The sequence below is a fragment of the Fusarium vanettenii genome, assembly GCF_000151355.1.
Source record: "Fusarium vanettenii 77-13-4 chromosome 7 genomic scaffold NECHAsca_65_chr7_8_0, whole genome shotgun sequence".
Taxonomy (NCBI): domain Eukaryota; kingdom Fungi; phylum Ascomycota; class Sordariomycetes; order Hypocreales; family Nectriaceae; genus Fusarium; species Fusarium vanettenii.
In genome coordinates this window covers 1-22,765 of record NW_003315824.1, presented here as the reverse complement: position 1 = coordinate 22,765, position 22,765 = coordinate 1, and the positions used below count along the sequence as shown (strand labels likewise).

The window sequence follows — 22,765 nt, the reverse complement described above, 5'->3', positions numbered from 1 at the left end:
GTCTAAGGCTATTGCCTAATCAACTTCCTTGACACCAAGATCACCTTTTCGCAGTGCTCGTGACCTTGGAAAATCGTCTCATCGGGGAATATCGCTGTCGGGGAGTATCGCGGCCCCCCTGCTCCCCACTACACTATCCCCTGTCCCCGATCCATCAACATTCCCGAAATGACACAAACTTGATGAGCAGTTCGCGGGTCACGAGTCATTTAGCCGATCGGTCAATCCATCGAAGTAGTCAAAAAACTCAGGTACGTAATGTCTGTGGTTCAAACCCAACCCTGACGGCTAGTTCTCTCAAGCGCTCCAGTAAGATGCCCAAGTCTGGACTCTCGTCCTGCCAATACTCGATAAGCGCGATCACCCTCCCCACTGACGCCCTCCATCCGCTCGGGAGAAGATCTTCCAAGCCACTCATCTGCTGGGCTCGAAGTGCCGTAGCAAGCAGCAACAGCGTGCTACGAGAGCATGTCCTAATCATCAGCCATGTCCCCTGATGGCGGTGCCAGAAGCCCTCCTCACAGATGGCAATGCGATACGTAGCAGTCTGTAGAGCTGCCTGTGCCGTGGTCAAAACATAGGGGTTAAGCTCACTGACGTCCTTGCAAACAACTGCCTGGACAGCCGGGAAGTATAGAACGTCGAGGATGTCGATGAAGTGACCTCTGAGGATCCCACGCAGCGCATCCCCGGTATTCTCCAGTGGGTCATGGGGGAAACGCATCACTGGGGGCAACATTTCTTGCCATGTATTCAGCTTGGCCCTGAACTCATCCACGTGGCCCCTGAACCCATCCACCCCGGACGTGGCCCACCAGCAAGTGGTGTAGTACCAAGAACCGACCATGTAGCGAGCCGATAAGGCCTCATTCATGATGCGACGCAAGGCGATCTCGGCTAGGTAGAAAAACCAGCCTTTCTCCAAATGCGCGGATTCGGGACCCATTCTGTCAGCTGGTAGCTGACCGGGGCCCGGAGGAGATGGGTAGAGGTGTGAGTATTGCATATCATTGAGGATGGACCCCGGAAGGCCAAGCTCTGTTCGCAATTCCCTACAGATGCTTGAGTTAGAACATCAACTGAAGCGGCTGTTGGAAACGTACAGTTCACTCTTGAGGCAGCTCCAGTAAAGGCTCTCCTCCAATTGTTGGTCGCCGACACTCATTCCCTCGGTCTCTGGCGACTTGGCCCGCCCTTCTTCATCAAGGCTCCCTCCAGCGACTAATAACCCCACGCACTGGGACCCAGCTTGTGAAAAGGCTTTCCAAGCAGCCATGATTCTGAATGTTGTCATTAGATAGACAGCAGTCAAGAAGCTACACTGAGCAGCCATGAGGCAGTTGCTGTGGTAAAGCATTCCAATCCGCCGTTGGGCCATTTGAAAGTACAACTCTGCACGGTTGAGGCGACTTGGGTGTTTCGAGTATCCAGGGTGAATCTCTTCGCCAATCCTTGCCGACAAGACGCTGATGGCGCAGATAAGAAGCTGCAATAGTCAGTATGAAATGTCTGGAGAACTACAATGGCAATATTGCGAATGTCACGGGTTGAGCAGAGGTGTAGTCCATACCACAAGACATGTTTCTCCGTCCCATCGAAGCCCGGTCTCAGCAACATTCCTCACAGAGACCCAAAGCTCGTTAATGTTGAAAATGGGGTTCTTGACATGGTTGGTAACCAAGAAGTTCTCGAAAAGATTTCGAATGACCTCTGGGTCAAGATCAAACAGGCTATCACTGCCCACGACTCGGGGAATAGTGTCCACGCGACTGAGACTTGAAGCAAGAGACGGGTGATTGACGGAAAAGACGGGCCATTGAAGAATCTTCTCGACTCGCATCTCGGAGCTTCTCGTCACAATGTCGCCCGAGGGTGGACGGTCATAACTAGTCTCTTCTGCTCGGCTGGGAGTATCCACACCGACATCCCATCCCGGGGTCGCTATCAATGGCTCGGTGTGTTCCACTGTGCAGCTACGGGCCGGGTCCTCATTGGGACTCGACACGTGGTGTTGGTGATCGAGCAAGGTGGTCAGTCTCTGCTCCATCTCCCCAAGTCGCTGCAGAATGGCCAGACTCCCTCTGTCAAGCTTTGATGGGTCTGAGGGGGCATCCTCCGGGTACACGCAAGCGCCACCTGTGGCCTTGCAAAACCCACATATGGGACGTTGGTTATCACACTTTGTCTTTCGGCTTCGACAGACTGTGCACGCTGTGCCCGCCCGACGACGAGCATATGATGCGGCTTCCCTCGACATAGGCGTGTCCGCCGAGCTAGGTTGAGAGCGCTGCTGTGGGACTGGCAGCATGGCAGGAACCGGGAGTGAGGTGGCTTGCGAAGGAATCCAGGTCCCCTTGGATGACGGTGGCATTCCAGTGCCAGGAAGTGTACCCGAGGAGTCGAGCGAGAGTATGTTGGCAAGCAGGGGCTCCATTGCGGTTTGTCTTTTTGCCTCCAGTCTTGTATTTCGCGCCTGGCCTGGAGGAGTTGCTTGATCTGCTTCAGCTGATTCAGTCGAACGATGGGTTTACCCGTGGTTTCTCCTCCTCCAGGACGATCGAACAAGGTTCAACATTTCCAAGTCAGTGCCGATCCAATGACAGCTCAGCCGACGACGGTGCTGCAAACTACTGCGGCTAGAGAACCGGCTAGAGGATTCTCCACCCCGATACTCCCCGTCCCACTTAGTCTTGGGCCTGTTTCGATTATCTGATTGGCCCAAGGCTGAGGAGCAACCATGCCACTGTCCGTTGTCTCCTCTGACGGTAACCACCGGACCGCCTCCATGGACTAATAGCGGATTCAGTTGCTTCAGATGGTGGACCTTGGCCACCTGTAATAACCCCGGATCGTCATCGGGTGACTCTCTTCTCTTTCTGGGGACCCCAGATTCAGGCTTTGTCGGTCATGGTTGACAGGCCATGAGACCAAAAGCTCGAGACTTGGTGCAAATCTCAGGCAATACTTCAACTCGTCAGTTTCGATACATAAGTAGCCTTCGTCCGCCCCGGGCTGTCATCGGATCGCCTTCCAACCAAGCGACTGGCATCCATTTCTGACAATTCTCTTTATCCATTCCCAGACCTCAATTGCCCTGCCACATCGTCTCGCCTACCATGGACTCGTCTAAACACGACGAAGCCAAGTGTGCCGAGCACATCCACGATGCTTCAGAAGACCTCGCTCGAGTTGCCAACCAGGAGGCGCACGAGCTTGGTCCCATTGCAGCCATGCGGAAGCATCCCCTCGACACAGCGTGGGCCTTCTTCGCCGTCGTCTCATGTCTGCTTGTCTCTTTCGAGAACCAAGCCTCTGGCATGGTTCTGAGTATTCCGCAATTCCGCAAGGACTTTGGAAACGAGTTTGAGGGTTCCTATGTTCTTGACGCTGATTGGCAGTCTGCTTTTTATGGCGGACCTGTTGCTAGCTCAGTTATTGGAACCTTCTCTGCTGGCTATCTTGCTGACAAGTTTGGACGAAAGCCAATCCTCCTTGTCTCTATCGCCCTGTCGTTCGTCGCAATCGCTATTGAGTTCATTGCTACTACCCCGGCTACGTTCTTCGGTGGAAAGTTCTTCAACGGGTTCCTGGCTGGTGTAATCTTGTCTGTTGCTGTCACTTACGTTGGCGAGGTACGCTTCCGAATCATGCCCATTAGAGGCATATATCCCATTTCGCATGTCGCCATTTACTGATACTTGGCTATCAATCAGGTCACCCCCATGGCCATTCGTGGCTTATTCACATGTCTCACGGCGCTGATGATGACTATCGGCCCCTTGACAGCTGCCATCATCGTTGACAACACTGGGGCTACCGAGTCGCCTTGGGCATATCGAGCCATCTTCTGCTCTCAGTTTGGATTCGCTGGGATCTGCATCATCCCCGCCCCTTTCATGCCCGAGTCCCCTGTCTGGCTACTGAGTGTCGGCAAGGTAGACAAGGCAACGCGAGCCCTACGCCGACTCGGATATTCCGGAACCAGTTTGGACATGCAAATCTCCCAGATCCAGACGACACTTGATAAGGCTAGAGAGGAAGCAGCCGGGGCTACCTATCTTGACTGTTTCCGCCGTTCGAACCTACGCCGTACCATCATCTCCATCATGCCCCTGGCTATTCAAGCACTGGGTGGTGTATACTTTGTCGCTTCCTACGGAACCTATTACATCCAGCTCGCGGGATATAGCACGGCTGCTAGCTTTAAGCTGCAGATAGCCCAGCATGGACTTTCCATGGCAGGAAATATCTGTTCTTGGTTCCTGGTAGACCGCGTCGGCCGTCGAGCATTGACCTTCTGGGGCACGTTCTCGGTCACGCTCATCCTGCTTATCGCTGCAGGACTGGCCACTGAGGGTAGTCCCGGCGCCATCAAGGGCTCTGTCGCTTTGATCGTCGCCTACAACTTCTTCTACAACATCTCAATTGGTGCGACTGCTTACACCCTTCTATGTGAAGTCGCCACCTCGCGCCTCCGGGTCAAGACCATCTCGATCGGCATTGCTCTTCAATACACCATCTACTGTGTATGGGCCTTTGTCATCCCCTATATGTTCAACCCCGATCAGGCCAATCTCGGTGCTAAGACTGCGTTCCTGTTTGGTGGTCTTGGAGCTCTTTGTCTGGTCTATCTTTGGTTCTATCAGCCCGAAACTGCCAATCGCAGCTATGAAGAGCTTGATGAGCTTTTCATGAAGAAAGTCAGCGTCCGCCGGTTTGCCAGCTACAAGACGGATGCTGAAACAAAGGAGGTCAACTAGCACGGTAAGCCGAGGAGACAATACTTACTGGAGAAGGCTTGGCAACTCTCGGGGACGTCCATGACTCCGGGTGATTAGTCCAGGACATGATATGAACCCTGCAGTCTAGACTACTATGTACCTCAAATCTGAGATATAATATAATATTGCTGTATTGTGGTTATTTCCGTCCCGATGAAAATGATGAAAATGAGATGAAAGTATGGAGGCCATTGAGGGAGTGTCTTCATCCGTCCATCACGTCGCGTTTCTGTCGTATCCTACTCCATGCCGAAGTCGGCAGATCCGGTATGAGCTGCGGGTCCCTAAACATCAGTCCTTATTTGTATTGGCTGGCTGCAAACGAAGCCAGTCCAGAGTGGGTAGGGAGGCTGGCACTCGGATCGCAGAGCCAGTCAAGAGGCGCAGAGCATGTCCTGAAGAATCCGCAGCTCCCGCCGGATTTGCTCCGTTGATACGAGAACTGTCCAAGCGTCTTATTTGGGAACTACAGGGTAACCACAGCAGGCCTTTGACTAACGAATTCATTCATGATGAAGAATAGGGAGGAAGCCGTTCAAGTCAAAAAAAGAATCCTAAGACAGTGACTGGAACTTCTAAACCAGGCAAAAAAGAAAAAGAAAAAAACGGGTCTTCAAACCGTTCACAGTGAAGGATCTCCGCCACAGCATCAAGGACTCAAACTCACAGCCTGTCAAAAGAGAAGTTGCCATGTCTAAACTTTGCTCATTCATAGCATCCCTATCATGTCTGCCATTGCGGCATCACATAAACACAGAACGCGTTGGAAAATTCGCATGCAAGGTCGTGATTTATCTCAAGTTGTATTGCTATCTAACCTATCCATGCGATGTCCTTTCATCAATGAAGGCCACTCCAATCTGTCGTGGCCTTCGTTAAGAAGCCTCACTCTTACTGCTTGGCGGGCAAACATTCCAACAAGCGAACCTTATCCCTCTGCACTGATGCCTGAAGTGGCGTAAACGGAATACCGTACTCTTCCTGGACCTTCTTAGCATGGGCAGGCGTCCAGCTCAGATCCTTGATGTTTGCGAAAAGCTGGAATTTCTGACCAAAGACATTGGCACCCAGCTTCTCCAATTCCTCTTCGGTACGTTTGACCACACGGACCTCTCTGCCACTGACGTTTACAAGGACATCTCTCACTTCTTCGAATGTGAGGAGCTCACTGCCAAGGTCAATCTCGTGTCCCGCAAATCTGGCAGGGTCTTGCAGAGCGGCCGCTGCGTATTGTCCGAGGTCGTACGCATCCGTGTAAGGCACCTTGGCACCATTGACGAGAAGGTCATCCAACTCTCCGTGAGTCGGGAGTCGAGGAAAGTTTCCCAGAGCACCTGGCATGAAAAAGTCGTGATGAAGAACTGCAGGTCGAAGAATGGTATAGGCCTTGAATTTTCCGGAGCGTACAATGTCTTCGACCTCTGCTTTGGACGAAAAGTACCCATCCAGTTGGATTTCCTTAGTTTCATTGTTGTCCCAGATGGCTTTGTTTCCCGTACAAAAGGTAGTTGCTGCAACAATATTCTCAACTCCGGCCTGCTCGCAGGCTTGGACGATGGTTTTGGCTTGGAGAGCCTCCAGACCGGGGAAGGGGACTGTATTGAGGAATGCTCCCTGGCAACCTTGGGCTGCGGCCAGTATCTCGTCCAAGTTCTTGCTCTCTCCTTGGAAGAGAGTGATACCTGGCTCTTTCAAGAGTGATGGGACCTTTTGCACATCACGTACGACGGCATGGATCTTGGCGCCAGCTTCGAGGAGATGCCTGATGACAGACAGGCTTTGCTGGCCGGTTGCTTGTGTGATGAGGTAGGTAGCCATGGTGGATAGAGTTTGTGGATGAGAGAATGAGTTGATGAGGACTTTTATGAGAGAAGAATGAATGTTTTAGTGTGGATTGTGTGATGCAGTGTTTGATAGATATCGTATACTGGGGGTGGCAGATAGGTAAGTTTATATATACATGTCAAGGCAGCATACAACTACCACTTGACGCAAATCAGTCATTGATTTATAATTAAATCTAAGCAAGGCCGCGTAGTTTGATCACAAATGATGCCAGAGACACGGATGTCCTGGAAAGACATGACGACGCAGACGGTGAGCAAATGAATTTTCATTGCGTCAAGAGGCTCAAGTTGAGGCTTGGGCTCGGTCAAAGTTGTCTCCTGTGGGTCAAATGATGACAAGCCAATCAAGACTGGCTACTCATCGGCTGTTGACTTCATATCTGTCTTGAAACGGGTTAGTGCTTACTCCAAGTTCCATGTTGCATTTATACACCCATCTCGCCCTCTCCCTCTCCACCGAGGGCAACTTTGACCGGTTGGACTCATGACTTGATCTCCGGCATTCCGACGTCTCCGTTGTGGCTCCAAAATAACCACTTGACCGTCGCTACTATGAAACCTCGAAAGGGCTGCTGGAACTGCGCTGGTCAGTAGCAGCCATACTGAAAACGCCTTTGCTCTAACCTGACTGCATTAGCGCGTAAGATTAGGTGTGATGGAGGCTTGCCCGCGTGTGGCAAGTGCACTCAATCCAAGATTCATTGTCAAGGATATGAGCCACGCCTTTCGTGGCCCAGAGATGATGACAGTAGGCGTGCAATGGTTGCGAACCCACTGGGCATACCGACAAATGAGTTGGGCGAAAGACCGAACACTCTCTTCTTGATCAACACGACCTTCAACGACATGGAACTGTACGGCCATCGGACCTCACGCATGTATCTCGATCGCTTGGTTACTTTCTCCCCAATTCTGCCGAACCGACCCCAAGTACAGGCAGAGCATGCGTGCTTGTTGCAATACTGTAAGTGAGACTATTTTTACCGGCTGTGTCATGCTGACTCTTGTTACAGTCCAAGACACAGCCTATCGCTCCCTCGTCACCTTTGGTACAACGGCTGAGCAGATCCGAGATGCCCTCATGACCATGATAACGGCGCCCGACACCTCATCAAGTTTCGCCCTTCTTCACGCAATACTGGCCTACTCTTCACTCCACAGTCAGGGGCCCAATAAGGAGGCCATGGCACTCAAAATACAGGCTCTTCAATTTTTGTCAGTCTCTCTAAACGAGGGACCAATGACGACGGCGAGAGCTGCCCAACATGTGGCAGCCTCTATGCTTCTTGGGGCCTTTGAGGTATTGGGACTCCGAGAAAAAGTTGGTAGTGCTCCTAACTTGAGTTATAGACTCTCCTCCCATCAGACAGCTCGGGTGAGTGGCTGTGGCATATCTGGGGAGCCATGGACACAATCCGTGCCGCTCAACTCGAGAATGTTTCAGATGAAAGCGACACTCGGCATCTGCTTGACTGGGTCTACTACCACGGAGTACTTTCCAGGTTTGCTGTGCATCATTGGCGTCATCAGTCATTGATTCAGAGTCGTTCAAACACAAGAGGTGGCCCTTCTGGTGATCAGTATCTGCAGCTATCACAGTACAGACCGGTATGTATACGCAAACACATCGCTCTTTATAGCCCCCTCACTGAAATCTCCACCAATAGACACTTCCTTCTCCCAATCCTACCTATGCCATATTAAGCCTGCTTTCCGAGGTATGTGAGACACTAGTTGATCCACGAGACCCTCGAAGCCGCCATGAGGACTATATCCGCCGCCTCAAGGAACTAGAGAGCAGGATAGATACTGTCCCTGTCACATCAACATCGGCGAAACTGAGTCATGATGCTACTTTTGCCGTTGAGCTGTACCAAGTGGCAACGCGAATATATCTGGCGAGGGCTTCGCAAAGTCCTTGGGAACCACCGGCGAATCTGGATGCTCTGATAGAAGCGGGATTCGCTGGGCCTAGCAAGACATGTACTTCTGGCTGCGAGCACTTTTTCCCTCTGCTGATTATCGCCTGCGAAGCAAGGAGAGAGGATCAAAGAGTAGCAATCCTTAACCTAGTGGAAAGAACTCAGAGGGATTCCCGTATCAGGACTGTCCGAGGGGTCATGGACGCGATCCAGTCTATTTGGGTGCAGCAGGACCTGCACGCTGACGGTGATGTCTTGGTCAATTATCTCGATGTCATGAGCGTTGGTATTAGCTCAACCAGTACTATCCCGTCGTTTGCATAGAATCAAACCATGTTCTTTTGTTCCATTCTTAACGAGGGGTAAACAACTCCAGTTCAAATGGATACCGACTAAGTGCTCACTACTCATTCAACTCTTCACCAAGCACGTTGACCAACTTGACGTGCTTTCCAGTTTCATGCAAGGTTGCGTGGGTGACTTTTCCATCAGAGTCCCATTCGAAATCAACTGCAGATCCACCTCGCAACCTCAAGTTCTTGACGTTGCCACCGCCCCATCTTGGTGGAATAGCAGGGCCCAAGACTATCGTGCGTGTCTTATCCTCGTTGACGTAGGAATTTGGGAGGTCAACTACGAGCATGCTCAGCACTGCTCCACCCAAACCGAAATTCGCATCGATCTGAAAAGGCGGTTTTTGGCCCTGGTACATATCAAAGCCATTGGGTGCAAAGTTATTGTCGATGAGTAGTCGAAGTTCGTCGTACGCCTGGCTCGTGTTGTTGAGACGGGCCCAGCACGCAACGCGCCAGGCTTTGCCCCAACCAGTGTCCTGATCCTGCACACCATTTCCACGGGCCACAAGTGTGGCTTCAACAGCTGCCTGAACTGTCGAATTCCAGTAACCACCCTGGAAAGAAGAGATGGAATAGCCTGGGTACCAGCCGACGAGGTGGGATAGATGTCGATGGGTGTTCTTTGTGTCGTAGCCAGCAGAATCCGGTAACTTCCATTCTTTGATGCCGCCCCAGGATGTGTAATGAAGGCCCTTGTCGAGCTTTTTCAACACAGTTTTCAGCTCTGATGTAAAGTCCTGGTCATCCTCGCCGATATATGTAATCGAGTTCAAGGTAGCTTCAAGAACTTGATGGATCAACTGCTGATAGTGGGTGCACCCGAACGTTGTCGGACCATGTTCTGCGCTGTTGCAGGGATTCACGACCAATGTGCCGTCATTGTTGAACTCGTCTTCTTGAAGCTGGGAAATCCAGAATTGAGCGACTTCTTTGAGCAAGGGGTAGCCTTCCTGGCGTAGCCAAGTGAGTGATCGGCCATACTCATAGTTGTCCCACACATGTTGCATCATCCACGCTGCAGCGACTGGATCTAGAGTCTTGAAGTCAGTCACCAGTCTTAGACGGAGGAGACTTGGTACAACTCACAATTGGCCCATGTTGCTGAACCCTTCATACCTGTATGACCAAAGATGTTCATTTCATTGTGGACGACCCACCCAGGCGCATCGTAGAGAAGCTTGGCCGTCTCGGTTCCCCGAGGTACCCAAGTGTTTCTCATGTAATTCCACAGAGCAACCGAAGTCTTTCCAAGGCCAGTCTGGTCTGCTGCCCAGTAGTTCATTTGGATGTTGATATTTGCATGGTAGTCGGAGCTCCAGCTAGGGTTCATCTGCTCTGTCCATTTGCCCTGTAGGTTCGCCGGTAGCGAATTCTCGCGAGATGATGCAATGAGTAGATATCGTGAATAGTCGAAAAGGAGACTCTCCAAGTAAGGATCCCCTATGCCATTCTAGTTTTTCGATAACATCGCTATTAGCCATATTAGCAAAGGATATATATAAATATATATAGTAGTATTAAAACCTAATACTATAAAATACTATAAACCTAAGGTAAGGTTCTATAGCTATAGAAACCTAATAATTAAAAAATAAGCCTTATAATATAAGATATTATCTTTTCTTTTCTTATAAGAGGTTATATTCCCTAGCTTTTTTTTTTAGCTTATTATTAATATTTTTATTTTTTTTATTATTTTTTTTTCTTAAAATATTTATTATTTTAATATAAAGACTTTTAATCTTTATAATTAACCTTAGACTTAATTAATAATATAATAATATAAGTACCTAAATTATATTAATAAATTATAAAAATAAATAATAATTTTAAAAAGAACTTAAATTAATTAAGCCTTTTATCTCTAAATATATTTAAATTAATAATTTTATAAATATATTTTAAATTATTTTTATTTAATTTTATAATTATTTTATTAAATATATAAATTTATAAAAAATTAAAATTAATTATATTAATATATAATAAATAATACTTAAGAACCTAACTAAGAGATTAGCTATAGGTAATATCTCTTTTAAAGATAGAGTCTTTTTAAGTTAGCTCTAATAATTAGAGGGCTAGCTAGAGGAATTACTAGACTTAGTAGAGGAGCTATAGGCTTAAAAGGATCTAGACTATTTGGGCCGGGATAGGGGGCAAAGGCCTGATTATTTATAGTATTAATAGTAAATATAGGGTTATTAGAAAAAGCTTAATCTATATATTATTAATAGGATTATTAATGGGTTAAAAAAATTAAATATAATTATAGGAAGAGACTTGACTTTGATATATAATAAATCCGAATATACGGATCCCCTATGCCATTGCTGGAATAGTTTGAGATCAACACTGCTGTCTCGTGACCGGCTGACTTTTGAGCATCAGGAAGGGTCAAGGTGAAGGTTCCGAAAAGCGATTGGTAGTCTTCGATGTGCGCTTTCAATAACTTGTCATAGCCCTGTTGTGCGCCTGAAGAGGTCGATCTCTGTACTGCTTCAGCTGGGTCATCTCCTCTGAAGCTGTAGTCATTTTCAGCATTGCCTTTGGTAGCGTCATAGTTGGTCCCTGCACTGATGATAACGTCTACCGTTTTGAAGCCTGGGGATCGGGCTATAGTCAAAGAGCCATTGGTTGCGCACGAGACTCCGTCACCATCACGATTGTCGACAAATCTTGCAATGGCTTCGTACTTCATTCCTTCTGGGTCTCCCAGTTGAGTAACCCCCCTGAATCGAGTGTACGGATGGTTACAGCTCGGATTGGCCAGACTGGATGAAACGGCCAAGTTTTCGAACTGAATGTTGATGTTTGGTAGGTCCTCATCAGATGTGACACGGTAGACACATGCATCAGCCGGATTGGAGCAAAACAGGGTTGTCGTATAATTGACGCTATCCGCAAGGTACGTGGTAGTATGAACGCCAGTGGATGGATCCAAAGACCGTGTGTAGTTCGTATAATCAGTAGCGTGGCCGATGATTATACTCAAGTTGCCCAAGACACGATATGAGCCATAGTAGTTGCCGCTGCCAAGGAGAGCCGAGACATCTGGAAGACCTTGGTCAGAACTAGGCTTTCACAGTATCGGGGAGTGGAAAGATTGATGTGGAAGGAGGACTTACTTCCAGTTCCTTGATCGAAAATATACTCGCGAATTCCGGGAAGAGCAGTTGACTTGCTGGTTGTCGGGTTACCTCCAGTGTAGGCCTAATAGTCTATCTGTCAGTAACTCAAACATTTCGAAGCTTCCCACCATGCAGCAACGTTTACATACCGAGTTTTCAAATGGGCCGCCAGACCACAAAGAGTCAACATTGAAAACAATCTTTTCGTGACCGGGATCTCCGAAGTGCGTGCCTGCCCGAGGCTATGTTAGCCATCTTCAAAATTTTGGAAGCAGTCGCGTTGTGCAGAATGTCAGTATACCTGCGAGGATCCCATTGCCGACCGGATAGCCGGACTTGAGGATATAATTGTCGTCGACCCCATAAGTTCCTGGCGATGTGGACCAAATGGACCTGGCATCAACCCCCCCAAGAAGAGGGATTAAGCTCACAGCTGCCCAGAAAGAGGATGATAGATTCTTCATAGTTGCGACAAAGCAATGACGAAAGAAATTGATGTGATCAGTCATGGAGTTTACAGGTTGAAGGGCCTCATGGCCCAGAGCTTTATAAAAAGAAATGTTTGTTAATCGTTTCCTAACTAAGTTAATACCTCTTTGGACCTATTCCATCACGCCATGGGTAACTTAAGAGGAAGGTGGTGTGCGGAGCTACATGGGGAATTTTGTTGATCAATCTAATCCGTTCTCCCGTGTCGGCTTCGTAAATTTAAGGACTCCCTAATACCCGACGCCTCTTGCGTTGATTTAATTATACTTCAGTCCATCTACGTTACTCGAAGCAATGATAAAGCTCAGGACAGTGAGTATTATGTAATCTACTGTCCTATTTCTCTCCATAATGACCTTCTTTAAGGGAATAAAGCGATGCAGCTATTAGATACCAAACATAAATGTTGGATATCTTGCTTCAGAGGTAGTACTTCTCCCCTCCGTTAACTTGTTGCTCAAAGTATTTCCTCAACGCGTCATCACGAAGTAGATAGGTTCATGTAGGGACGGGACGGCAGATCAGAATCGGCCGATTCTCCCCAGATTCTCCGCCTCCACCCTCTATAACTGAAGTGAGAAACGCGGGGTAAGCCAAGCTATTCTTCTGGGCAAGGTCATGTCAGGCAAGATCGTCACGAAAACAACCCACCCCGAGTCCGTCACTTCCAATTTGTCCCGTGCAGGGGTAAATAAACCGCCGGGTGATTTCACAGTACATATCTCCAAGAGGAAAATTACCCTGTTGGATAGAATATCCCGTTCTTCTTGATGGGATTTGTATCCATCCAAATTGGCGTGAGGAGGGCAACACGACAACGTCGACTATAAGATCACCATATCTTTGATGTAAAGTCATGCTACTCATTATTCCAAATATCCATTATTACCATACAATTTATTTTAACCGCTGAAAAGTCACACTGGCTGAACAACATGGGCGTAAAGGCCTCCATCAACAGACGCTCTCTCCAGGTCTCCGATGACCACGTTACCAAGAGCTTAATTGGTTTATTAAACGTTGGCCTACATCCACACCTTTGTCATCCAACAGCCGTATAAGTCGGAAGGTTGGGCATTGCGCCCTTCGCCAAACGCCAGGAGGTGCTCACAAATAATAAGACGATAATGTAGCAAGAAGAAATTATTATTCATCATCATTGGCCCCCTTGGTTCAAAAGATGTTCAAAGCTATTCCTTATAGATCGGTTCATGTTAAATTAATGCACCTCGCCCTGTTAAGCACCCTTCCACTACTGTCCCGTCTCCTTAAGCTTAGATGGATCAGTCCATAGACGTCCAACCACGTTGCCCTGCGTAAGGCGGTTTATGCCCTCCGGCAGCTTATCGAATGGGATCTCCTCCATAAGCGGCGTAAACTGCTTCTCCGCAATCATTTGAAGCGTCTCGGCAACCTCCTTAGCTGAAGAGCCAATCGAGCCCACGAGTCGAACGCCAAGAGCTACGAACTGGTGGGTATCGATGGTGGACTCCTTGCTTGATAAACCGACAAGGACAACTTTTCCTTCGGGCTTGACGGCCTTTACGGCTTCAGCTGTTGTGCTTCCAGTGCCTACAAAGTCGAACACAATGTCAAACTTGACGCCCGGAAGGTCATCGAAGCTTTTCCCACAGACAACTGCGCCCGACTGCAAGGCTGTGGCAAACTTATGCCGGTCAATGTCAAACCCGTGCACCGTGGCACCAATTCGGGCTGCGATCTGAATGGCGGACATGCCCAGGCCGCCGAGGCCGACCACTGCAACCTTGGAAGACGCGGAAACCTGGCCTTCAGTAACCACAGCATGGTAGGCCGTCGCTACTGCGTCTGTGGCCACGGCGGCCTCGGCGAACGTGACAGCGTCGGGGATAAGAAGCGTCTTCTCCTCACGGAGCGCTGCAAACTGGGCAAAGCCGCCGTCGCAGCCAAGTCCTGCGGCGTGGATCACGTCACCAACGGCGATGGGATGCTTGTTTGTGATGACGGCCACGACGCGGTCTCCGGTCTTGAACTTGGTGACCTTGGACCCTATGGAGACAACTACGCCCGCGATCTCGTGACCCAGAGTGATGGGTCGCTTCCAGAAAAAGGTCTCGTCCAAGCCGGTGATGATATTGAGGTCGGTATGGCAGAGGCCGCTGGCCTTGACCTCGACCAGGACTTGATCTGGTTCGGGAACAGGGACAGGGACTTTGGTGTACTCTAAGCCCTTGGACGGCTTGGAGAAGCGATACGCATTCATGAGTTGGGTCATCTCGCTGTGATAAAAGTGACTTGATTGTATGGTAAGGGGATAACTCGATGGAAGAGTCAGAGACAATGTCAGAGACTTGAGAAAACGAGAGGTGTTACAGCTTCACATGAGAGGCAGCAAGAAAGGGCGCGATCACCATCATTTGTAGTCTATCCTGATGGCCTTCTTTACCTCTAACTACGAAGCAAACAACACCTCCACCTGTTCATAACATCTGCCTCGGCTGTTTTGTTGGAGTCCCAGGCAAGGCACAACGCCATCGGGACTACTTCATGCCGCTTCAGGGTCGTATGTTGCGGGGTATCGGAGAAATTTCTAAAAACCCCATACTGGTCTATCTACTAATGAGGATTAGCTACCCCGTGCTCCTAGCCTGGGGTCCGGGGCAACCGGGGAAGCACCTTGTACTGAATGCCGAGAAGCCATCACGTCACAACTCCTGATCACAAATGAGCCGGCGGGGACATTATCAAGTATTCCGCTTGCTTTCCCGACAATGAATTAGGCACTTGGTTTAGAATACTAATCATCTAGATAGCTGGCGTGGCCCGTGGCAGATGCTAACAGTGCGTCAAACTAACCTGTCTATAAAGCCCAAGGACACAAACCACCAACCAGTGTTTACCTCCAAGACACTTTCTCCCACATCAACTTCGTCTTCTATCCTTCAGAACCACCATCTTTGCCTATCATCAACATGTCTACTATTCAGACAGTCAAGACCCAGTACACATCCGTCGAGGGCACCAAGGTCGCCTATCGCCACTTCGGAAAGCCAAGTGCTGTTCCGCTTTTCTTCGCGAACCACCTGCGTGGGTCCATGGACACGCTGGATCCCCTCCTTTTCAATACTATTGCCAAGAATCGAGAAGTCCTCATCTTCGATAACTTTGGTATCGGCCACAGCGATGGTGAAGTCCCCCAGACTATTGCCCGGATGGCCCAGATTGCCGCCAAGTTCCTGGCTGCTATCAAGGTCGACAAGGCCGACGTCATGGGCTTCTCAATGGGAGGTGGCGTGGCCCAGGTCCTTGCCTGGGACTATCCGCACTTGGTTCGCAAGCTGATCCTCGCCGGCACCCAGTCTGCCATCGGTGAAGGTGTCGTCCTACCACCGCGAGAGGTGCTAGAGAGTGCGGGAGCCAACAATGACCAGCCCCCTACTAAGAAGGATATGTTTTACCTGTTCTACTACCCCTCCGATACTAGTTTGGCGCTTGGTCAGAAATGGTGGGACCGGATTCACGAGCGCAATATTGAGGGAGAAGAGCGTAAAGGGTACCTTACCGGGCAGGGAGCGCAGTCGCAACTGTCGGCCATCTTTTCCCAGACTATCGACGAGAAGAACTTTGAGCGGCTCAAGGATATCAAGGCGCCAACTTTGGTAACCAACGGGCACAACGATATCATGTCCCCGACGCCTAATAGCTTTGTACTCCAGCAACAGATTGCCAACGCCCAGCTGATTATATATCCCGACTCAGGCCATGGCCATCTGTTCCAGGTACCTGAGCTGTATGCCCAGCACCTTGAGCTATTCCTCGGAGATCCCCAGGCGGCCTGAGTTACCGAGGAAGAGCGGGGTTTATAGAAAGTGGTTAGAAAGAAATATTAAAATGCGACTTATTGATAATGCATTTCAGCGGGGGCTCGAGCCAGTGCAATTTGATATAACCAACTGCCTGGGGGCATCTTTTGGCGTATTTTAGCTGAAGCTTGGCTGGGCACTCTTCGAATACCTCTCTATTGGTGACTCCACAATAGCGTGCCAAACGCTACAGAACATCTTCTGTTCTTCGTCCTCTACCCGGTCACTTGTGTGGCCACTTTTCAGCACAAGGTTGGGTTAACAATACTGCATCTAAATGCTGTCAATCCAATTTGACGGAATTTGACGGTTGGCTTCATCGGAACACTGCCGCGAAGAATAGCACAGTTGAACAGCGCATCCCAGCAAGATGCGTGATCCAAATCCGAGATTGTAAACAAGAGCCGATTAATTACCCAAGCCTCGTAGCCCAGTTCGGTCGCCGTGAACTTCACTCAAGCGTAGCAAACGAAATGCTATCATAAACTAGAACAAAGTATCAATATAGGGGTTCTTAATTAAGATATGGTGCCCATTCTTCCGCCTAATGCCTCATTCCTGTATCCCATTCGGGTTTTAACAAATCATCCCTTGCAAATATTAATTTGATGGCAATGACTCAGCTCATGAAACGTGATCAGGCGCGAGAATCATCCTGGCTCAGGACCGAGACGTTCAAAAGTAGAGATGGTGAAGTTGTGGTGTACACTCCTCAGACTACCTAGACTTGGATTTCATTTATTCCTTATACCGTAACAAATCAGCTGATCCCCCGAAAGTCTTCATCCTTCAGTTGAAATTATATAGGTAACATTAACAGCGGCTCAGCGCCGTGTATCATCAAATCACTTACTTGGGACAGGGCCAATCACAGTGGTCGAGTTCACAGCCTGCAGCCAGGGCAGACCGTTAGGCACAAACACCTCTGCATATTGTAGCAACCTGAACTTTAGGCAGCGGCCAAGGCAGACTCTTGCAACTCGCCCCCATTTCTTGAGTCTAACGGCATGTTCTCGAGCACGAGCTTCTGCCTCCCTTATCATCCAACATCATCACCCTCGAGCAGCACGCGCTATGTACACCAAGCTCCGTAACGACCGGGAGATTCGGCTCGTGACTTTGAAAGCCGGCCAATTTGGTGATTCGATTAGTTGCTGTTTGCGGCGCGTGACTCTCAGCAAATCGCTCAAATTCGAAGCTCTCTCTTACGAGTGGAAACAAGCCCATGGCTCGACCAGCATCACATGTAACGGTAGTCCTCGGCCCGTCACATCTAATCTAGCATTGGCACTACGGGCCTTGCGATTCTCCTCGAGGCCTAGAGTTCTCTGGGTGGATGCGATATGCATCAATCAGGAAGACCCGGGAGAGAAGGCGAAGCAAATTCCACTTATGCGAGAGATTTATGCGTCGGCTACTTCTGTTCTAACATGGCTTGGCCCTGATTTTCCTGGGGCTAAAGAAGCGTTTGATATTCTCCCATATCTTTGCATGGTGGGGGTCGAACGCCATCCAACCGGAAAACCAGACACGGAGAAAATGGAAGACCTCATCGCGGCCAACCTCACTGAGCGCCCGAAACATGGATCTATCATTCAAAGTCAAAAAGATTTCATATTCCTCACCCACGACAGAGATTCCCCCATCCGGCGCACTATCCCACGGCATCCGGAGCTTGATGACGACGTCCTTTTCAGATTCCATGATCGAAAGGCTTGGAAAGCTATTGACCAACTATTTTACAACACTTATTTTGGGCGTTCTTGGATCATTCAGGAAGTCGCTGTCGCCGAGATGGTCTACGTTCTGTGTGGATCATACATTCTTCCTTGGGATATTTTCCGGATGGCCTACGAAGGCAGGTCAAAGTTGGTCTTTCAGCGTTTCAGAAACCCTCTAGGAGACGAATTCCCCAGCCTTGTTCCTTGCGTTAGAGATGCTCGATTGCGATACCGCAACAGCAGCAAGACAAGATGCCAGGACTTGGCTACCGTCTTGACCAGTTTCAGTTACTCAAAGCAAACGGATCCTCGGGACATCGTCTATGCCGCGCTAGGACTCATTACGCTCCGGTCGCCATGTGCAGACATCGTGCCGGACTACAGCAAGTCAACAGAGGACGTTTTCTACGAGGCAAGCTGTCGCATCATCCAATCACGGAAGGATCTTTACTTGTGGTCATGCAAGACCTTGATGAGTCGAAGGTCTATGTCTCTTCCCTCCTGGGTACCAGAGTGGACGATGAAGCCCTGCGAAGAAGCTCTTGAATTCGCCAGCCCCCTTTTCAGCCGATCTCTACCTGGAAATCCCTCCTTGGATGATCGCAGCTTATTCGTCGACGGCCATTTGCTCGACGTGGTAGACGCCACCTTCTCCTTTGATCATAATCATGGGGAGTTTAAGCTTGTTTGGGGACTTGATCAGTGGCTTAGAAAACACGGCAAGAACATTTTTGGAGCATACTCTGGTGGCTTGTTGGACAACTCTATGACTCCTACTCTTTCGGAGGGTACCAACGTTGAAGCGAGTCACCTTTTGCGGGCCTATGCGGATATCCCACTCTCTGTTGCGGAAGTTCTCCGTAACATGAAGCCTGATAGTCATTATCCTCTTCCCTACAGGATGTTGAATATCGAAGCAATGTGGTCAACCCTTACGGCTATATTCAAAAGGCGGATCAAGCGGCCCAATCCACATGGATATCGACTTTTCCTCGCTCTATTATACATCTATCCTCAGCTTGTACTGGCAAGAGGTCCTATAGGCTATCGACTGCCACATTCTTTCAATTCCTGGATCGTGGCAGCCATTCTACTACTGGCCCAAGGGACGCAAAACAGGCTACTCCAAGAGATCTTTGACAACCACGTTGAGATGAATCACTCCTTTCACGGCATACGGGACAGCTTTTTCGTGACAAACAAGGGATATTTTGGTCGTGCTCCTGCTGAGACTATTGAGCGCGGCCAGGTTGTGGCTGTACTTGGAGGGGCGTATGTCCCATACTTGTTACAGAAACAGAACAATCACTATCAGCTGATCAGTCATGTGTACGTGGAAGGAATTATGACGCTTAGTAGCTTACCTGTGACCTGGAAAGTGGAGAGGATTGAGATTCGCTAGTTGAGACCTCGCCATTGTTTGCACTGATGTTTAATCAAGTAATATCTTTCTTGGACTTTTGACACCACTTGAGTGACATAATGACCTTCTGGCCTGCTTAACCCATCAAGGGCCAGGCTTCAACTATACTAAGGAACGAATTGTCAACACATCATATCATTGTATCCCAATGCTAACAGAGAATAGATTCGAGGTTAGCACACTTATTTCATTCGCTCTCGCCTTGCTCTCTGCTCAGGCCTTGACAGCATTTCTTCATTTTATTCAGTCAGAACCCATGGCACTACTCTAGGTATGTGGGGAACCTTTTGGCCGTTGTTGGCGCTGGCTTTGTGGCCCAGGGCCCTGGAGTGTCTGAAAAATGTTGGAGGAGGAGTCAAGAGCTGGCACGCTTAGAGATCCTTAAGTTGGTACAGGAGTGTTATATAACGCCCTGCCCTAATTAATCGCATATAGGCCGCCCGGTGGCCCGCTTAGTTATATAAATAGCTAGCTTTCTATTACTTCCCTTTATAGAAAATAAGGCTCTTTATTATCCTCTTTTATATATTAAAGGTAATATAAAATAGCTATTTATAATAATTATAAGCCTAAGTAAGAATATTCTTAATAATTTCTATTACTTATCTCCTTATTAAATTATTATTTTTTATATTAAATATTATTATTATTATCCTTAATTTAATTAATTACCTTAAATAAATAAATTATATAATAAATATATACTCTTTTTTATAATTTAATTATATAGCTATAACTCTTATAGCTACTTAGAACCCTTTAATAGCTATTAGATTAAATACCTAATATAATTAATTTATATAGATTATATTACTAAAGGTTAAAGCCTATATATATAACCTATAGGAATAAATTAACCCTATAAAGCCTAATATTAATAATAATCTTAACTTAGCTCTTAAGCTTAAGACCTTAAAGGTTTATATTAATAGGAGACTAAAGGAATACTAAATATAAGAGAAAGGCTATATTATATTTTATATAATAAAAGGGGAAAATACTATAGATATTCCTAAGAAATAACTTAAATTTACTTAGAATAATTTAATTAATAAATATAAATTAAAGGTCTAAAATTACTTTAAGCTTTATAAGACTTATAAGAAATAAAGCTTAAAATATAATATAATAATAATATTTATTATTAAATTAATAAACCTAATTATTTTAAGTATAATTATATAAGACCTAGTTATTTTATATTTTAATAGCTATTTTATATATTATTTAATTAAGGCTTTCTTAAAGTAATTTATATTAAGTAACTTAATAACCTATTAAAAAGCTATTAAGTAATATAATTAGGTCTTAAAGGAAGCTAATAAGGCCTATTAAGACCTATATACCTAGCTAAGAGATTAAAACTAAGCTTATATTATTACCTACTTATATAATATACCTAAGATAATTAATATTAAAAAGAAATAATAATTCTTAAATATTATTAAAATAAAGCTAGCTTTAAAATAAAAAAAATAAAAAAAATAATAATTTATTAAAAAATTAAAAAAAAAATAAACCCTCCTTAAGCTTATTAATATCTTTAATATAATACTTATATAAAATAACCCTATAATACTTAATAAAGTATTTATTATAATATTAATAGCTAGAGGATTATTATAATAAGAGAAGGGATAAAATAATAAGAATATATATAAGAATTATCCCTATAAGTATACTAAATATTCCTAGAAGCCTAAATAATATTTTTATATAAAAAAGGCCTTTATTAATTATTTAGCCTATATAATTACCTATCTTATAAATAAAGCTATTATTACTATTAAAGCTAAGATAAAATAATTTAATTAGGCTTAGTTAAAAGAAAAGTTAACTAAGAAAGGTTAATTTATAATAATATTACATAAAAATAAATTAATAAGTATCTTAAAATACCTATATATCTCTATAATTATTATACCTAAGATTCTTTATAAAGAGAAATACTTAATTATAATATATATTATATATAAAAAACCCCTTTATTTACTTACTAAGAGTACCTTCCTTAATAACTATAATATAACCTACCTAATAAATAGCTTAGACTTTTTAAAGCTACGATCTTTTAAGGTAATTAAAGCTTATATTAAGGTAGAAACCTTAAAGTTTAGGATTATTAAAAGGGGTATTTATATACTTTATAATATACTAAATAAGCTAGAGAGACTATAAATTTATCCGTTAATGCTTATAAATATTACTATAATAAAAGGCTTTTATATTAATATTATCTTAAAAATCTTCTTATATAAGAAAATAAGAATCTAATATTTAGGCTTTAATTACTTATTATAATAAAGACCCCCTAAGTAAAATATAAAAATAGCTAAGCTATAATATTACTATAATCTTATTTTTTTTTAATATAAGCCTTTTTTTTTTTATTCTCTTAAATCTAAATTAATACCTAATTATACTCTTCTAAGTAATAATAATTCTATTTTTATTATTATAAGTAATATAAAGCGCTTTAGGCACTTTAGATTATTAAGAGACTTTCTTTACCTTAAGCTTAACTTAAAGAACTTATAGCACTTTTATATAAAATACCTTAGGAAGGCTATTATTAAGTAACTTATATAAAAGGCTAGGAATATTTATATAAAGGATATAATAAGGCTAAAATATAAGAGCTATATATAAATATATATATAATAAGTAATAAATAAAAGACCCTTAGAGTATTACTTATTATAACTCTTTTAATAGATTCTATAAGTTCTTTAAGACTATAAGTAAAGATATAATAAAATATAATAATTTCTAGTAATTAAGGATAAATATAATAGCTAATTAAAAGCTATATTACTTTTAATAAAAGAAAATCTAATAATTATTAATACTTTATATTACCTTAATTACTAAGTTAAATAATAATTTAAATTATATATTTATATATTTAAAAGTTATAATAAATATATAATAATATATTAATTAAGGAATATTTACTTTTAATATCTAGCTTATAAAAAAAGAATTAATATTAAAAATCTTTTATTTAATACTTATAAGTCTAATAATAAAATTAAGATAATAAGAAAAATAATAATTAATAAATTAAATATAATACTTAATAGCATAGGGCTTTTATATAAGCTATAGCCTAAGAGTATATAAGCTATTATTTACTTACTTAATATAAGTCTTACTTAGAAATATAATTAATTATTTCTATAAGAAGTACTTAATATATAATTCTAGATTAATACTCTTTTACTAATAAGGGAGTAAATAATAAACTTTTCCC

The 22,765-nt window shown here is 45.2% G+C and overlaps 8 protein-coding genes across 8 annotated transcripts; 4 read left to right on the top strand and 4 right to left on the bottom strand.

Moving 5' to 3' along the window:
* Window positions 1–247: 247 nt before the first annotated feature.
* Window positions 248–2,434, bottom strand: NECHADRAFT_82376 (uncharacterized protein; the record flags this gene model as incomplete). The annotated part of the gene is made up of 3 exons (XM_003040414.1): window positions 248–1,052; window positions 1,104–1,486; window positions 1,571–2,434. 3 exons carry the CDS (start codon window positions 2,432–2,434, stop codon window positions 248–250), a joined length of 2,052 nt encoding a protein of 683 aa, XP_003040460.1.
* A 682-nt stretch (window positions 2,435–3,116) lies between these two features.
* Window positions 3,117–4,760, top strand: NECHADRAFT_44747 (uncharacterized protein; the record flags this gene model as incomplete). Its single annotated transcript, XM_003040441.1, has 2 exons — window positions 3,117–3,632; window positions 3,714–4,760. The coding sequence occupies 2 exons, from the start codon at window positions 3,117–3,119 to the stop codon at window positions 4,758–4,760; spliced, it is 1,563 nt and encodes a 520-aa protein (XP_003040487.1).
* A 912-nt stretch (window positions 4,761–5,672) lies between these two features.
* Window positions 5,673–6,599, bottom strand: NECHADRAFT_94852 (uncharacterized protein; the record flags this gene model as incomplete). Its single annotated transcript, XM_003040413.1, has 1 exon — window positions 5,673–6,599. The coding sequence occupies one exon, from the start codon at window positions 6,597–6,599 to the stop codon at window positions 5,673–5,675; it is 927 nt and encodes a 308-aa protein (XP_003040459.1).
* Window positions 6,600–7,387: 788 nt separating this feature from the next.
* NECHADRAFT_82373 (uncharacterized protein) lies at window positions 7,388–8,874 on the top strand (the record flags this gene model as incomplete). Its single annotated transcript, XM_003040440.1, has 4 exons — window positions 7,388–7,592; window positions 7,642–7,928; window positions 7,979–8,236; window positions 8,296–8,874. 4 exons carry the CDS (start codon window positions 7,388–7,390, stop codon window positions 8,872–8,874), a joined length of 1,329 nt encoding a protein of 442 aa, XP_003040486.1.
* A 76-nt stretch (window positions 8,875–8,950) lies between these two features.
* Window positions 8,951–12,501, bottom strand: NECHADRAFT_122680 (uncharacterized protein; the record flags this gene model as incomplete). Its single annotated transcript, XM_003040412.1, has 6 exons — window positions 8,951–9,936; window positions 9,993–10,346; window positions 11,190–11,960; window positions 12,035–12,119; window positions 12,187–12,269; window positions 12,339–12,501. The coding sequence occupies 6 exons, from the start codon at window positions 12,499–12,501 to the stop codon at window positions 8,954–8,956; spliced, it is 2,439 nt and encodes an 812-aa protein (XP_003040458.1). The 3' UTR covers window positions 8,951–8,953.
* Window positions 12,502–13,778: 1,277 nt separating this feature from the next.
* Window positions 13,779–14,768, bottom strand: NECHADRAFT_44711 (uncharacterized protein; the record flags this gene model as incomplete). Its single annotated transcript, XM_003040411.1, has 1 exon — window positions 13,779–14,768. The coding sequence occupies one exon, from the start codon at window positions 14,766–14,768 to the stop codon at window positions 13,779–13,781; it is 990 nt and encodes a 329-aa protein (XP_003040457.1).
* A 709-nt stretch (window positions 14,769–15,477) lies between these two features.
* On the top strand, window positions 15,478–16,344 carry NECHADRAFT_44690 (uncharacterized protein; the record flags this gene model as incomplete). Its single annotated transcript, XM_003040439.1, has 1 exon — window positions 15,478–16,344. The coding sequence occupies one exon, from the start codon at window positions 15,478–15,480 to the stop codon at window positions 16,342–16,344; it is 867 nt and encodes a 288-aa protein (XP_003040485.1).
* A 1,098-nt stretch (window positions 16,345–17,442) lies between these two features.
* On the top strand, window positions 17,443–20,265 carry NECHADRAFT_82369 (uncharacterized protein; the record flags this gene model as incomplete). Its single annotated transcript, XM_003040438.1, has 4 exons — window positions 17,443–19,418; window positions 19,760–19,783; window positions 20,081–20,085; window positions 20,258–20,265. The coding sequence occupies 4 exons, from the start codon at window positions 17,443–17,445 to the stop codon at window positions 20,263–20,265; spliced, it is 2,013 nt and encodes a 670-aa protein (XP_003040484.1).
* Between the last annotated feature and the right edge of the window lie 2,500 nt (window positions 20,266–22,765).